We start from the raw sequence: 16740 nt of genomic DNA, 5'->3' as shown, positions 1-16740 counted from the left end.
AAACTCTACGATCATAACCAACACATTTGAAACTTACTATCTTTAAAGGCTAGGAAGTGCCTTGACCTGCAGTAACGTCTTTGAACAAAGAGGAAACTTTCTGTTCATGAACAAAGGAGGCTTTTGACATAGCATATCGTTAAACGCACTGTGGGGCAAATCTTGGACATGCACACTGAAGTCAGCATGCACCTTATCTACTACAGAGCCTGTAAGCCAATGCAAATAATTTGCTCAGAGATTTATTTTTAATTTTTTTGCTTAATCCTCTTAATGTACTTCACAGCATGGTGTTTCAGTAAGTAAAAATAAGGGCCAAATCAAATGCAGGTTCAACAGCAATTCAGAGTCAGGTTCTTTGGCTCATGTAAGGGGACCTGGGCTCCAATGGTTGCCACATTCTGTGACTTATGGAGAGGCAGCCTCTTAATATGATTAGGTCAATACAGTTGGGGTGAAAAGGACTTGAAACTGTGGGCAAGAGCTGTGTAAACACAGCACCGAGGGCTTTAATAGTAAAACAGGAAGTTTTGCCACTGGCAAATAGAGTGGCTCTAGTTTCTTGAACTGTCTTAACCCAGAAAACTCAGGCCGGCATGCACCTGCTTGTTCCTGCCCCTCTGCATTCCCATTTGTTATTCCTTCTGCAAGACTATGCCGTAAATTACATTACAGAATTCATTGGGGTTAAAAGCGGCTGACCTGATTGTGTGCTTACACAAACATTTGTGCTGAAATGTGAAGGGGAGGGTGCAAGATTGAGAACCCAGTGGTCAGGGTGTGTGTGTGGGTGGGGGCTGAGACCCTGATATCAACACTGGCTGCTGCTGGCTTAAAGTGTGCACATTTGCAGCCTAAGGGAAACTATAAGTGTTCTAGGTAACTCAAAACAAAACAGTAATTATTAGCAAATTATGGACAAAGCACACTTTTAAAAAGGAAACTAAACTGTGTGCGTGGTGAAATGCACGAGCTCTAAATGTCACAGCACCGTTAAGGAAGCTTTTTTTTAAAAGAGAGGCAGAAAGTAAATACTTTCCTTTACATACCTGCTCATCAGTTCTATCTAGAACAGCTTGAGGGTTGTTGCAATAGTACAGTTAAGACAAAGAAGGACTTCTAATTAAAATTTTCTACTAGGATTTCTAGCTCTGCCACTGATCCTTTGTATGGCTTCAATTTAGCCTGCTCTGTAGGATGAAAAAGCAGAGCCAAGCACATAGGGGCATGATCGGAAGGTTAAAGTGTGTCTCATTCTTTCTTACGTAAGGACCTATTTGGAGTGGGCTGTTCAGATCAAAACCTAGCAGAATATCTGGGAGTGATCACAGGGTGCCAAGGCAGAGGATCAGCTTTCCTTCTTGACTGAGTATTCACTCCACTAGAAGCAACAAGTGTTTCAAAAAGTCAAATTCCCTTTTCTAGGACCCATGTTTTCATTCTGTGAAGCCTTTTGGCCAACAGTAAGTACTGTGGGGCATAGGACACCTTGTACAAGCCCCTTGTGGACACATTTTCTCTTTTTTGAGGTTTGCCTTGCACTGGGTATACTCAGTGAGACTGTGAGGCAGGAGAAGCTGGTTTGAGCACAACAGTGAAATAGCACATATAACTGCATGCACGCAGATTTCCTTTTCATCTTTCTCCCTGTGCTAGGACAACATTTCTCCCATGGAAGAAATACACAGTTTGGGAAAGGTTACAGGCAACCCTGGTTAGCAAAAGCAATGGCAGTAAATCAGAGGTATCCCACTGGGCTGATGGTGTGAGGGGTGGTGACTGTCTTGTGTCATAAAAATATCTGTATGTGGTACAGCTTTGCCTCTGAAAATCCCCCCAGTTTTGAAAGTTATTTGGGGGGAAGGCTAAATGACAAAGACAATTTGAATTGGTCCTGTGGGATTTCATCTCTGCAGCACTGCCTGAGAAGGGCTTTTCCACACTCACTTCCAGTGGTATGGGTGTGTAATAAGCCATAAATATGTTGTGGCTTATGCACTACAGTGGTCCTTGAAGGAGTGTGGGTGAGCACGTGAAAATCCAATTGTTTTTTTCGGCCTTCGTAATATGGGTGGTATTTTGTCATATGGTTAGCATGAACTAAGCATTGAATAATAAATGCATTCCAGTTGAAAAATGGCTTTAGAAAAGGTCTCTCAATGTAAATACATGCTGCAACTGAACTTGTGGCTTTTCTTGCTCTTTTGAGAGTGCTTTCAGTCAAGCACAATGATATCATGGTTTTAAGCAGCTGTACTTTGGGACTTCCACTTCCAGGAAACAAACGCAGAAGTTCAAAGCATGTGATTTTTCTGCAAAGTTCAGTGTAAATTTTCTGCTGAGATCAGTATAAAGTTGTCATAACTGTTTCAAAACAAACATGCAGAGTGGTCTCTTTAAGCAGAAACAGTTAGCTGTGTGATGCAGACAGTGGCTGAGTTTTGTTCTGACCTCCCAACACTTCAAATACATGCATTCCCTTGAATATTAAGGAAACGGAGCTCTCCATCCCTTCTAGCAGGAGCTGACAGGTGGACTTATTCAAGGCTTGTCTTGACTGTACAGTCAATTCTAGTCATCTTAAGTATTTGTCTCCTTTTTGAGTCTTACAGCATGCATGTAAAAGTGCAGAGTCCACCCTGTGCGATCTGTACCTCAAGAGTATTATGATGCTGGCTGCCCTAAAAGAGGAGACTTAGATGAAGGTATAACTTTGCAAGCCACTAACACAGTAATTGTACAGGGCAGCTCTGTTCAAAACCTGCTCAAACTTTGCCTTTCCACAGTGTGCCTTGAAAAGACAGGTGATGTTTTTACAGCATTTCCCTGGAAAATGAGTCATTCCCCTCTCCCCCCGCAATGTAGTGCAGACACTTACTAAAGACACCCTCACAGTGGGACCAATTTTACTGGAGCTGCCCGAATCTACTGACTTGTATGAATGTAACGAACTACTTAATAAGCCACTGCAAAGAGTTATTTTCCAGGGAAATTGATGACATGCTTATCTGCACAAAGAAGACTGGCCACTCATGACTGACTTTTGTCTTTGTCTCTGAAGATACGACTTGTCAGAGGCTCCCTGAGTGGTCTTTGGGGTGCGAAGTGTGATGGTAAAGAAAGCAAAATTCCCTCCATAGCAATGACACCATGCCAAGTTCTGGTGAGAAATGGACTTGGAGTGCTATGAATTTGTTAGGGAAGAAAGGTCAGGGTGAGGGGTGTGAAAGGATAGGTGGGTTCTCCTCACAATTCAGGGTAAGGTTTGCAAGCTCCTTGACTCACCTAAGACTTGTATACTGGGTCGGACCAAAGTCCCCTTCAGGTCAGTGTCCCCCAAGTGCTAGTCAGTAGTGGCCCATAATGGAGGCATGTGAAAGAATGCAGCCATAAGGCCAGCATATAATAATATGTCCTCAATGTAATGTCCTGTTTTTCAGTAGCTTGTAACTCAGACTTTCTCAGCTACCGCTGGGATCTTCGTGTTTCCTAGCACTTGATAAGCTTTTTTTTTTTTAAATGAATTCTTCTAAGCCTTTCTTAAACCCACATTAACTCTTGGTACCTTCAGCATTGCATAACATCTACTGAATTTCTCCATTTTGACCAAGTTGTGTGTGCAGTAGCTCCTTTGGTTTGTTTCAAACTGATCTTTTCACTGGAAGCCCTCTATTGCAATGAGCAATCCTCCCCTGTTCCCATTCTCCGTCTCACTTATGATTCTACAGAGCTCTGTCATAACCTCTATTTGTCATTACAGGTCTCAGTGGAAGAACTGTTGTCTGTTGTTCTTCCTTCAGAAGCCATTCTTATCATGAATCCTACTTGATGCCTATTTCTGTACTTGTGTTCCTTCAGAGATGGAGGACCCAAAATTGCACATAGTACTTGAGAACAGGGATTGCACGCTGGATTTATATTGATGTTGATCTGTCTTATCATTATAATTCCAAGATCTCCCTTTCTGAGTGGCAGTAGTTAGTTCAGAGCTATCAGAGGTTATCTTAAGGTAGAACTGTCTGCTCCCTATGTACTTTACTTTGCAGCACTGAATTTTGTCTGGCACTTTGTAACTGTGTCAGCATGAGGCCTTTCACTAATCCTTTGCAATTGGCTTTTGACTTTTCACTGTTCTGAACCAATTAGTATCATCAGAAAACTCTTCCTCATGCACCTTGTCCCTGAATCGCCTCTGGATACAGTGAACAACATGAATCTGTAGAGCTTGGTGAGGTATATGGAACTGAACAAGCACAACTACTGTTATGCATGAACCTAGGACTTTCTACCTCATCCTGTTGCTGAAGTGGTAGTACAGCTATGTAGCTGTGATATTTGCTGACCGTATTTCTTTAAACAGGTCTTCAAGGTCTCAGCCTGGGGGTTTCAGTTGCTTTTCTTTTAGCCCAAGTCATGTGTTTTGATTTATCCAGACCTTAAGGACTGCTTTTAGTGGTGTTATGGACTCTACATAGAGGTTAGAGAGAGCCTCCCTGAATTTGTAACTGGCTTTGGAGCAGGCGCTAACTGTAGACTCGGAAAAGTTAGCTGAGTCTTAAATGCCCCAGCAAATCAGTGGAACAGTGCCCATTTACACCAGCTGGCACTGACCAGGTCTTACCACCTTCCAGCAAATCACAACAACAAGTGAAAGCCTCCAGACTTTGCTTCCAGAAATTAACCCATGAAAGATGTGAAAATGAAAAGGTTCAGCCCAAAAGATGCATGCTAAAGTCAAGGGTCATGGCTGTTCTTTTGTGTGTCACAGTGCTGTAACTTTAGCATGCTTTCAAACGCTGCAAGGTGTAGATGCTAACATGAAATCTCAGGAAATTATTTTAATCTTCATTCCCTTGAAATAAGGATGGTGTCCAGTGTTTCCCATGTGAACAGAAGGGAAAAAGAATGACACAAATCAAAACCCAGACCTGCCAGTTACATGTAGAGCAGCTGGAAACAAGGAGTTGTCCTTGCTGCAACTCCCTGCTAGAGCAAATAGTTTTCTGAAAGCTGTGCCTTCCACTTCTAGAAGCCAGTCAGTCTTTCTCTTGTGATGATGGTGAGTGTCAGCTGTTTCATGGAAACTGTTGTTGTTTTTTTTTTTTAAATACACCCTTGGTTTAGATAAAAAATGTCAAGGCCTGATGGGAGGACTTGAGTGCTGAAGATGATGTATGTACCCTGTAACAGGAGTTCTCCGTATCTGAGCTGTTATCTGTGGAGCCCACTGAAAGCTTGTGTCTACCAACTGGTCTCTTGCTCCTTTGTGTAGACTTTGTATCCCCTTCTTAGCACTGGCTTGCAGGATTTCAGGTCTATCCACATGCTGTCCTGCAGGCTGTGCTTGTATTGTGTGTGACCTGCAATGCGAGCCATCCTTTATGCTGGAAGTGTATGTGCCTGCACTTAGCACTTCATTGAGATGGTTCTGGTTATGGCATCTGTGTACCTAACCTGTGAGGAAGGAAAAGTGTCTCCCTATTGCATTGGGGGGTGCTGAAGCCCAGGGTAGTTTAAACTCAAGGGCGCGCAGAAAGCCAGCTCTGTCTTCCCCTTCAAGCACTCTGCCATGTGAACAGTCCTCACTACTCTTCCTTCACAAGAATGTTCACAAGAGTTTAATTTTTTGTTTGTGCCTTGCAGTGACTTCTAGTTTCCTGTTTTTTCTCTTCCTGCAGGGACGACTTTCCTTCAATTCCTCCTTGCAGGATTTGTCTGAGACTGTGGAAGCTTTGAGAGAGAGCCTTGGGAAGCTTGTTAAAGAGGTAAGGAGTGCGTTCATGTCAGGAGAACGCATCACCCTGGTTGCTGTCTTAGCCTGCAATCAAGTGTAAGAAGCACGAGTTTGCTTGGTGCAACTCAAAGTCAGATCGCTGGCTTGTTTTGAAACTTCCTCTCCATCCTACAGCCATTCTCCCTGTGCCAGTAGTGGCAGCATACACTTTGTAACCCCTTGGAACTTCAGGTTACAAACACCATGGGAGTTTATTAGATGTATGGCTAAAGATCCTTGTGGGAGGAACAGGAATTGAGACATTTTCTGTGGGGTTTGCCTTCTCAGCAGTGGCACAACTGTTGGGCTTGCAATACATCTGCTGCCTAGCAGTGCCTTAAAAACTGCATGTGGAGGTTTGCCTCCTTTCTAGTTTTTTGACTCAGTTGCCGGCCATGTCATGGTTGTTACTTGGTTCTTGGTGTGGTGAGGGTATGTGGAAGAGATGTTGTGGCTATCCTAATCTAAATTAATAGCTGTAGGCTACAGTTAGCTCTTTGCCTAACTAGCTTTTGGGGGCAGAGATTGTTTTTCCTTGTGGGGCACTCAGTGCAACGGCATGGTGACACTGGCTGAGAGAGGCTCTGACAAAATATAAATAGCGATTTGCAGAGGCAAAGTGACATTACAGAGACTGCAAGTATTTGTTTTCGCAGGTGAAACGATGGATTAAGAAAAAAGCTCTTCGTGCCTAGTGTGAGTCAAAAGTCCAAAACTGGGAAAGGGAAGGGGGCGGTTGAGCCAAAAACTTACCTTAGTTGCTTTTTGGCTGGCTCTGACTTTGAAGTACTGCTACTAGGCAAAAACATTCTCTCCCTGCAGCAGAAATCACAACCATCTAAACTAAACAATGCCGCCGCCTCCTCCCCTTTGCTAGTCTTCCGTCTTCGCATCAGAGCGAGAGCGCTCCGAGCCGTGAACGGCAGTAACCTCCGAGAGCAGGCACAAGAGCGGGTCACTTCAGGTTAGCCTGCGCTCCACTCCCACGGAGGGACGGCTGCCGGGAGCCAGCCCCGTGCCAGCCAACAATTCCTGGCATGCATCCCTCCCCGGGTCCCAGAACCTGCCGCCGGGTCCCATTTACAGTGAAATTAAGACGATTCCAGCATCAGCTTCAGTTAAGACCGTGGCAGAGGTCTTGCTGCGAACAGGGAGGCTGCCCTTCAGACTTTGACTACAGCTGTTTTCCCGTTACGTCACTTCAGCTTGCCTTTTTTTCTTGTCTGGGATAAAAATAATTGAAACCATGTGACATTCAGTTTGCTGATGTGGCCGAAAACGTCCCAGGGTAATGTGCCTTTTGCTTGGCAGCTGTTTTGGGTAGAACTACCTTTTATTCTGCCCTATTGCTGTGCAAACAAAGGCAGCTTTTTCCTCTGCGTACAGCGTGAGCAGCTCCAGATGGCTTGACCGAAAGTTACTTCTTATTGTCTGGCAGGCTGATTTCTGTGTGAAAAGGAGGGACTTGCTCCCTTGTTTCGAAGGGCAGCAGCTTGAGGGGGTGGAGAGAACTATTGTTTGTGCCATGTCTAGGAGCCTTTCTAGCAAGGAATTTTAATTAGAGAATGGTCTGAACAAAATATTTGTCTTCGAGTGTGGGGATTGATTTGATGTGTGTCCCTGGGCTCTTTAAATCAACCCAGGAGGGCAGATTAAATACCAACAGCAAGGGCAACTATCAAGAAACACCGAGAGCAAGGGCAACTATTAAGAAACACTTAGAGAGCCATGTCTGGTGTCTGAGAGAAGAAATAGCTCAGTAACACTTCACACGTGAGCTGCTTGCTTCCAGTGGTGTGAACAGAGCAGCTCTGCATGTCAGTTGTAAAGTTGCTGGTGCCAAAGATGAAATAAAGCTGCTTGCTCAAGCTGTTTTTGAATTATGTGTAAAAATGTATTTGCTAATGCAATCCCTCTGCAGGATGGTTAACACCTCCTACAGTCATGGGAATTACTTGCAGTTCCTATTTGTGTACCTTTGCTTATGTTAGGGAATGGATGGTACTTCAGCTAAAGCAGTTGACTTTTTGGTACCTGAGGTAAAATAGCTGATTTTTTTCCTCAGCAAAAACTCACCAAGGGGTCCCTTTGAATTGCACACTCAAACTGTCATACCTGAAATGCAGCCTTGGCCTTTTGGGTGAGGAATCATCAAATCCAAAAATCCACATGAGCATATCTAACCAACAGAAGCTGTTGTGTGACATTTCTTTCATTCATGTCCCATCATGCTAGTGTCCTGTCAGTCACCCTGAACCTGTGAGGCCGGATTGAGTGGCAGCAGGGTGCAGACAAAGGCAGCAGTGAGTGGTGGGGAAATGAAAGTACACTTGAAGCAGTCGCTCTGGACACACGTACCGAATCCCCAGGCTTTAGCTGTTCTCACAGCTGTCTTCCATCATATCAATGTGTCATGTGTTTTCAGGCAGCTAAAAATAGAGGCTCCTTGTGTGTGTGACACATAGTGGCTGTTGTTTAGCATCAAGAATTTTTGTCCAGATGTTGGTACATCTAAAGCATGCCTAGTGCTACAGATGAACACAAAGGGTCAGGTTTGCCTCCCAGTGTAAGGCCAGAGACTCTGGGTGTCCTCTCCTTGGGTGAGGTTAGATTGAATTGTTCCAGCACACCGACACTTTCTGCATTGTTGCTGGCTGGCTTCACCAGCTGTCGTAGACTTTGATTGTTTGCATTTTATTTAAACAAAGGTGACAAAATCAATACACAGGGAGCAAAACCGGCAGATGCTCTTTGACTCTGTTATTGTCTCTTGACAACAGGGCATTTGGGCCACAGCATCTAAAGCTGCTTCTGAGATGCAGCTGATGAGCAGTTACAGATAGGTGTCTTGGCAGCTCTGTGTGCCCTTACTAGCGCATGTTGCTGTTCTGGGCAGCACAGGAAGAACATCCAAGTTCATGTCACCTGATACTTCGGTAGCAGTCAAGAAATCTGATCAAATGCTAGAAAAGATTTTAAAAGGGATAGAGAGCCAGCTGTAAGATGTTACCATGACACTACATGAAACTGGGGATTGCCCTCCTGTTCAGTATGGAATACAGATCTAGGCCCTTCCTCTGCAAAAAAAAGGATAGCAGAACTGGAAAAAGCTCCAAGAAGGGCAGTTAGGACATTGAGAAGTGGAATGACTTTATCACAAGGAGCAAGAAAGTAGGCAAGGACTTGTCAGCTTGGAAAAGAGATGAGTTGGGGATATGACAGAGATCTATAGAGTTGAGTGGCCCAGAAAAAAAGAGATGGGGATTGAATTTTCACTATCTCTTCCAGTACAACGACATGGCACCAAACGGAGCTGACCGTAGCCAAGTTAAGGAGAGAGGAGAGGAGGTTCTTTCCAGTGACGTGTTGGATGTTAAATACTTGTGGAAGTTCAAAACTCCGGGAGTTGACTGTGGAAGAAATTCATGGAGGGTTAGGAAACACAAATTCCCTGAGCTGAAAATAAATGGGAGCTGCAAGGTTACTTGCGGGAAATATCCTATGCTCTTACGCTTGCCTTATTTTTTCCTAACATCCACTTATTGTCACAGTCACAGAGGTTACTGAGATAAACGGACTTCTAGTCTGTATGGACACACCTCTGCTGATGTTCTTACATCTCCAGATGAGCAACGCTTGAGTGTGGTGTGAAACCAGTGCTCATGGAGGTGTGTTGCTTTTTCCGTTGTGGTGAGCTTGGCCATGCTTCTGACTACGGTGACATTAATGCACTGAATGTCTCGGGCTGTGTGCCTGGTACTTCTGTTCATGACACATTGCAGGTAGATGCTCATGCCAGACAAATGAGCCTGGAGGCATCAATCATCCCGACCAGTTGTGTATTGTCACCTTGAGCCTGATGTCAGGCCTGCTGAGCAGGAGAGGGCTCCTTGATGTGGCTGGCTGTGTGCACAGCTCATGCTGCTCAAGCTGCAGCTGGGCTTGTTTCAAGGGTTTTTTGGGAATGCCGTTTACAACCGGGTGGTGAGGTGCTGGGGTGGGGACAAGCAATACCTATCTAGGAGGTCAAACTGGCTGCCTGGTGTAAATCAGTGGAGGGTTGCTGACCTTGGTGGAGTTGTGCCAGATGACACTGCTGGGGCCTGCAGCTCATCCGGTCTGTGTCCCATGAGTTGCACTCACTTTGTGTTGCTCCTTACTCCCTCTTCTGACTCAGTGCACCCACCCTACCTGACTTGAGGGGGCTGCATGGGAATGTGAGCTTTGTTGTGCAACTGGGAAGACAAGCAGCTTCCATGTGAGAGGGCAGGGAGGGCAGGAACCACCAACAGCACTGGAGGAGAAAACTTAAGAGTAAAGAGCTTGGGAAGGGCAAGTTCCTTGTGTGTACACAGAAGACACTTCTCTGTACGTCACCCCACTGTGGCAGGGGTAAATGTACTTTCCACTTTCCCTGGTCTTCACTGTTGATGTTATATTCAAAGGTATTCTCATCTGTTCAAAAAAAGATGTGTGATTTGAAGGAAAGTGATAAGATCTTTTATTAATCCTGCTCCTATCTCTGCTTCTACTCTTTTCCCACCTTCTCCAGTTGCTGAGCATGAAGAGCTGGAGTGACATGAGGCAAGAGGTGATGTTCCTGACCAACGTGAATGCTTCAAACTCCTCTACCCAGATCTACCAGGCTGTGTCGCGCATTGTGTGTGGCCATCCTGAAGGTGGAGGGCTCAAAATTAAATCCCTCAACTGGTATGAGGATAACAATTACAAAGCACTGTTTGGAGGCAACAGCACTGAAGACGATGTAACTAACTTCTATGATAACTCCACAAGTAAGTGTAGCCCTGGCATAGCCTAAGGTCCCATCTACTTTATGGTTGTCATCACTAGCGTTTCCGAAATTTCCACAGATGAAAGCAGGTTGTCCTAAGGGGCAGCATACCTTCTACTGTTTCAGAAAAGCGTGCATATGCCACCTTCTGCCCATGTCCTTAAGGCCATTGAGGATATCACCGTGCAAGGGATTCCCAAGGGCCTTTTGTAGAGTCCACGGAAGGCTATGCAGTGGACCTCATTCAGAGGGAGAGGAAGCACAGTCATGTGCAGCTGTTGGCCTTTTCTGGACAAACTTTGCTTATGCCATGCAGTGGGGTTGTGGGAGCTGTGCAGAACTAGCAGTATGGCTCTAAGAGGAGACTGGAAGCTACCTGGGTGCTCCATGTTTGCTGGGCAGACTGTGGAGGCTTAGACTGAAAGGGGCTTTTTGTGGAGCTTTGCAGCAGAGGAGGGGTTTTGTTGTCTGACAAATGCTGTGCTTTCAGCTGTGACTGTCCGTTAAAGTGCACACAAGTGGGGCATATGCCTTCTGCAGTTGTCACTGTGCTGTTCAGCCGCTCACCCTTGTCCTCTCCTCCTCAGCACCCTACTGCAATGAGCTGATGAAGAACCTGGAATCCAGCCCGCTTTCCAGGATTATCTGGAGGGCTTTGAAACCACTGCTGATTGGGAAGATCTTGTACACTCCAGACACACCAGCCATAAGGAAGGTCATGAGTGAGGTAACTCTAGCCCTATCTTCTGGTATGTAGGATGAGGTATGTTCTCTGGCTGCGCAGCTTAGCTGCTCTGTGTTAAATTGGGCCCAAACAGAAGCCTAGAAAGGATTGCCTGCAAAGTACAGCCTCCCTAGTCTCTCACCTCCCATGCATCTGCTGTTGAAGGCTCAAGGAGAAAAGGCCAGGCTGAACTCTTTTTCTAGAATTGGCTGGAAGCTTTTTTGATGGTGCCTTTTGATTATCCACAGACTTCGCATCTCTGATGTGGGATATGGGAGTGGGGAAGACCTTGATAAGCCTTCAGGTGTCCTTCCTCTCCTCCACTGCAGGCTCGTCAATGGATCCTTTTATCATTTCCGATTGTGGTTTACCTAATGTGGTCTCTAATTCCCCAAGCTCCCCCAGCAGGACTCTTCTAGTGCATAGGGGGGTGCTGCCTCTGTGTGTCCTTCGTCTCCAAGGCAGAGTGATTCGCCACCAAACCTTGAAAGGCAGTGCTCTGCCACAAGCAACCACACTCCCTGTTGTTGTTTTCCTTCCAAGTGCACTTGATTTTTCCCTACTCTGGTCCTTGCAGAAGCTGAGCTGCTCTTTGAATATAAGCAACACTCGGTACTTCGCATGACAGGTCAATGCAACCTCTTAGCCCACAGTGGATCTCTGCCAGCTTTTGGAAATAACCTTCCTTTCCTCTTTGCCAACAGGTGAACAGGACATTCCAGGAGCTGGGTGTGTTTCGTGACCTCGGGGGGATGTGGGAGGAGATAAGCCCAAAGATTTGGACGTTTATGGAAAGCAGTCAGGAAATGGATCTCATTCGGGTCAGTATGCTGTCCTTGCTATGTTGTCTTCTGCAGTAAGTGATGAAAAATTTACTTTAGATGGTGCTTCAGTGCTGAGCTGGGCAGATAAATGGTATGGATGAGACACCTTCATTGAAAACATGTGGTTGTACCAATCTTGCACTGTGCCTGGCATTTGCTCCTTCATGTAGCGACCTGCTGCAAACAGGACCAGTGCGACTAGTCTGCCTCTGTGGACAAATGGGCTGTTTCTTCCACATGGTTGCCCTAATGTGGTATAAATATCTGGCTGGGGGTACCTCTGTAAGCTGGGAACCCTGTGGGGTTGGTGACATGTTAAGCTCTCTGTGCTGTGTGCTTCTTCACAACAGTGGTGTTGTGATAGCAGCAAAGCGAGTGGTCACATAACTAGATCAGATCCTGGAAGGTGCCACGTGGCTTTGGGCCCCATTGGGTACAGTAGGAATTGAGTGGCTGTCATGCTAGAGCTGAACCTAGATGCTTGGCACAAATCTTGTAAAAACTTAATTTGAAGTTGCGTGGTATGCTTAATGTAGTAGTATTTGAGAGAAGTATGGGGGAAGAGCAAACTTCACCGTACAGCTGATTGCTTCTTAATGTGCCATGCATACTAGACCATGAAGAAGGGGTGGGAGTCTGTTCGGATTTGACACGCTTTCTGCTAGCCAGTTGGCTCCCTGGAGCATTGTGCCAGGTGTTAAACCTGCATTATTGGGGCATTATCTGCTTAAGTGGCTGTCCTGGTCTGAAGCTTAGTTTACTGTTGCTTCCCTCAGGTGCAACTCTGAGGGGTGGATGTGCTGATGTCTTTGGCAGCACAGTGATGTAAAACTGGGGTAGAGCAACAGAGACAGCTGTAGAGTAGTTTTTTCTGTTGTGTCTGCAAGGCGGCTGGTTTGGTGTCATAGTGCAGCTGTTACACAGAGACCTCCCCAGGTCTTTTAAGCCTTGAAGTTCATTCCTTGTTTACTCCAATGCAGTGCTGTGCTGAATAGTCTCTGACCTGCCCTGTTGCAGGTTCCCCATCAACATGACATACTAGAGGGCCAGAGATACCATTTTCATCACTCCTGTGCCTCTGTTGGCTTTATGAAAATTAATTGTCTAGATGTTGGCATGAGGGAGTTGAGAATTGGGGCCACCAACTGTAAAATGAACCATTTACTGCAGAGAATGCAGGCAAAAAGTCAGGATTCGGTTATTGGTTTATAGTCGTGTCCTTTGAAAAGTGAATGTTGCTGCATTTTTATTTATTTTTTCTTTTTTTTCGAATGAGTCCTGGGAATTTCTGGGTTTGTATTTTGTGCTTCTTGTTAAACCTGCTGGCTATGGTGGTCAGTTCTTGATCTTCCCAGCAGTCTGGTCTCCTGTTCTCTATTGGCATGGGAGCAGGAGTTCATTTGTTGTTGTTGTGCAGTTCGCACAAGCAGAAATACTTCACTGTCAATGCCTGGGCAGCTCCTAGGCAGCATCCCGTTCAGTTTAGAGGTGCAGCACAGATCACTTGTACATGAACAGGCTGAAACACAGAGTTGCCTGTTTGTGGCTGCTTTCAAAAGGGAGGTCAGTCGTTTGCTGTTTGTTAGCCACTGAGGCTGCCATGCTGCTGGGTGACTGATCATCACCTCCCAGCTTTCGGGGTTGTGCAGTCTGTTTGGCATATTGCTTTCTGCTGAAAGAGAGGAAGGTGCTTTGCTTGCCTATTTTGGCACTTCTAGCTTGATGCTAATGTAGCTGCTAACTTCAGGGAGGACAACATGCAGCCCTGGAGTTCAGGAGTGATGAGTCTGAGCCCCGTCCTTGCAGGCATGGTGCCCTTCCTGCTGGGGATGGTGGCACAAGACAGCCTTGGAAGGCTGAATGCAAGGAGACTGCTGTTTGCTTGGATTTTCCTTTCACATGTTCTCTTTTGCCAGCTTGGCCTGTTCTGTTTTCCCAGTTCATGATGCTGTTTTTGTAACTGTGTGACCCTTACTTTCTGGTTTTCTGGTAACGGCAGAGCATGGGGAAGCTCCTCACCTCTCCAATTCATTCTTTATTCTGGCAGAAAGTCTGTTTCCTGTTTTTATTGGTTAGGGTTTTTATAGTTTTCTCTCTTGTGCAGGTTTTTGTTTGTTTCCCCCCCTCCCACTTCAGTTCAACTGCCCTTTACAATTAATGCTCCCCTCCTGCCTGACTTTATATAGCCTGCCCAGAGGACTGGTTTCTGCGTCAGTGCCAGGTCCTTCTACCTGGACTTACGCCTGTGTGGGGCGTTGTGCATACACGTAGTGGGGCAATAGCCCATCCTCAGAAATATAGCAGTTAAACCAGGTGAAAAAAACACTGTCCTAGACAGGAGAACAGAGAGGCGGGACATCATGGCTGTACAGGGCTGTTTCAGCCAGCCCTGATGGCACAATAGCAAAACATATAAGAAAAGCCACCTGGCCTCTGGTGCTGGTATTTCTGCTGAGCACTGTGGCAGTTCAGCCTCCAGCCATGCCCTTCTCCATCTCAGCCAGCAGCAGAGGTTTGTTCAGGAGGGGTGAGCAGAGCTTGGCAAGCACCATCAGCCAAACGCTTCTCCTGAACACACATCTCCCTCTTCCTTCTTTTGCTGGTGCAAGACCTGGTTTGTGTCTTCGGGGTGCAGAGCTGTGCATGGCTCTCTGCTGCCCTCTCCACGGGAAAGGGGTGGCAGGACACGGGACCCGACAGCCAGCCTGTGAAGCACAACCGATGGTGCTATACTGAGAGAGGGACATCCTTTGACACACGGGAGGTTAAGAGGAAGGCCGCCCCCCCCCGCTACGCTGATCTTCTTAGTATGGCAGAGGGCCTTTCCCCGCACATTTTAGAAGGCATTTTCCCTGATAGTACTTGTTTTCATGATGAGACAGGAGATAGAATATTAATTCTCAACAACTCTTTCTCCATTGAAAATAAAATCTCTGCAGACGCTGCTGAAAGGCAAGGCTCTGTGGGACCTGCACTTGCCGGCTTCCAACTGGACAGTGGAGGACATTGCCCGTTTCCTGTCAAACCATCCGGAGGACTTTGAGACAGCAAATGGCTCAGTGTATACCTGGGTGGACGCCTTCAATGAGACAGACCGGGCTATCCAGACCATCTCCCGCTTCATGGAGGTGAGATCCCGCTACTGTGGGCACGGAGCTGGGGCAGGGCAGCAGCTTGGTCTCCACCCGCACGGTGGGGTGTTCCTGGGAAGGGAAGATAGATGTTCCCCAGTCCGTTTTCTGTAAACAGCCCGCCTTTAGTAGGGCTGAGTGCACAGCGTGTTAGAAAATATCATTATTCAGGTGCCTAAATATAGACGTAAGAACCTAGGTGCAGGCCTTGTCGTTGAAGCTCTCGCTTGGGCCACTGCGAGAGGTTTCCTGCCCTGCTGTTGCGGGGTGGCGGGGAGCTGCTGCTTGCCCCGGCAGTGTAACAGCTGGCCTTTCGGTCTGGGGTTTTCGCTGGGGACTGCAGGGAAGCTAGCAGCTGCTTTTAAGCTGAGGAAGACATAGCAAATAATGAGATTTGTTCTGCTTGTTACTTGATCACCTTGGCAGATGAGTGCAAACGAACAGGCCTCGGCCTATCAGGGGCCTGGTCCAAAGCCCTCTGGTCTCTCCACTGATTTTTAGAGGCCTTTGAATCAGACATATCTTATTGGTAACAGAGAAAATAAGACTATCTATGGAAATGGATACCTGGACGGGATCCTGTAGCTAGTACTGGAATGCTACCTAACATCTTGTCCAGAAAATACTTTTGCTAGGGTATTCTGCAGTGATATATATTTGACTGGCAAGTGACCACCAAGCAGGAAAAAATGACATCTCTAGCAACTTGCTGGGTTACCATGAGTCATTGCAAAGTAGTCCAGCGCTGTCACCTTTTCTTGGGCACGGCATTACCATTGCAGAGTTCTCTTCCCCACCCCAACCCCCTCTCAGATGTAAGCAAAGTACATCTGTCTTTGTAACTTAGCCCCTAAACACTTTGAAATCTGTCCCTGTCTAGTGTGTCAACTTGGATAAACTGGAGCCTGTGGCCACAGAAGTCCGGCTTATAAACAAGTCCTTGGAACTTCTGGATGAAAGGAGGTTTTGGGCTGGCATAGTCTTCACTGAAATAGCTCCTAACAGCGTAGAGCTCCCTCAGCATGTGAAATACAAGATACGCATGGACATTGATAATGTGGAAAGGACAAACAAGATCAAGGACGGGTGAGTCCTGACATCCTGCCTTATGAACAATGTGCTACGGGGAATGCGGTGATGAGGATTTCTAACGGAAAGGTCTTATTCCCTCTGTGCAGGTACTGGGATCCTGGTCCCCGTGCTGACCCCTTTGAGGACATGCGCTATGTTTGGGGAGGCTTTGCCTACCTGCAGGATGTGGTGGAACAGGCCATCATTAGGGTGCAGACGGGCACGGAAAAGAATACAGGAGTTTACGTGCAACAGATGCCCTACCCGTGTTATGTGGATGACATGTATGTATCCAGCAGGATTGTGGCTTGGGAGGCATGGCCTTTTGTCACTCCTTAGACATGGTTTATGTCCCTACTATTGGTGTAATCTTCTTAGTCTTCCTAATCTCTGGAATTAGGGCACCTGCGTGGAGGATTTAGAAT

At 46.4% G+C, this 16740-nt stretch overlaps 1 protein-coding gene across 1 annotated transcript in view; it reads left to right on the top strand.

The window, feature by feature from the left end:
• ABCA1 (ATP binding cassette subfamily A member 1) overlaps positions 1–16740 on the top strand; it is an 81110-nt gene that overhangs the window by 35654 nt on the left and 28716 nt on the right. The window contains exons 7-13 of the mRNA XM_074166836.1: positions 5679–5765; positions 10326–10566; positions 11153–11292; positions 11994–12110; positions 15053–15241; positions 16125–16330; positions 16423–16599. Coding sequence (XP_074022937.1) covers positions 5679–5765; positions 10326–10566; positions 11153–11292; positions 11994–12110; positions 15053–15241; positions 16125–16330; positions 16423–16599 — 1157 coding nt within the window. The remainder of the gene's footprint in view (positions 1–5678; positions 5766–10325; positions 10567–11152; positions 11293–11993; positions 12111–15052; positions 15242–16124; positions 16331–16422; positions 16600–16740) is intronic.

This window comes from Numenius arquata, chromosome Z, assembly GCF_964106895.1.
Source record: "Numenius arquata chromosome Z, bNumArq3.hap1.1, whole genome shotgun sequence".
NCBI lineage: Eukaryota > Metazoa > Chordata > Aves > Charadriiformes > Scolopacidae > Numenius > Numenius arquata.
Note: the sequence above shows the minus strand (reverse complement) of the source record. Positions and strands in the feature narration are given on the sequence as shown.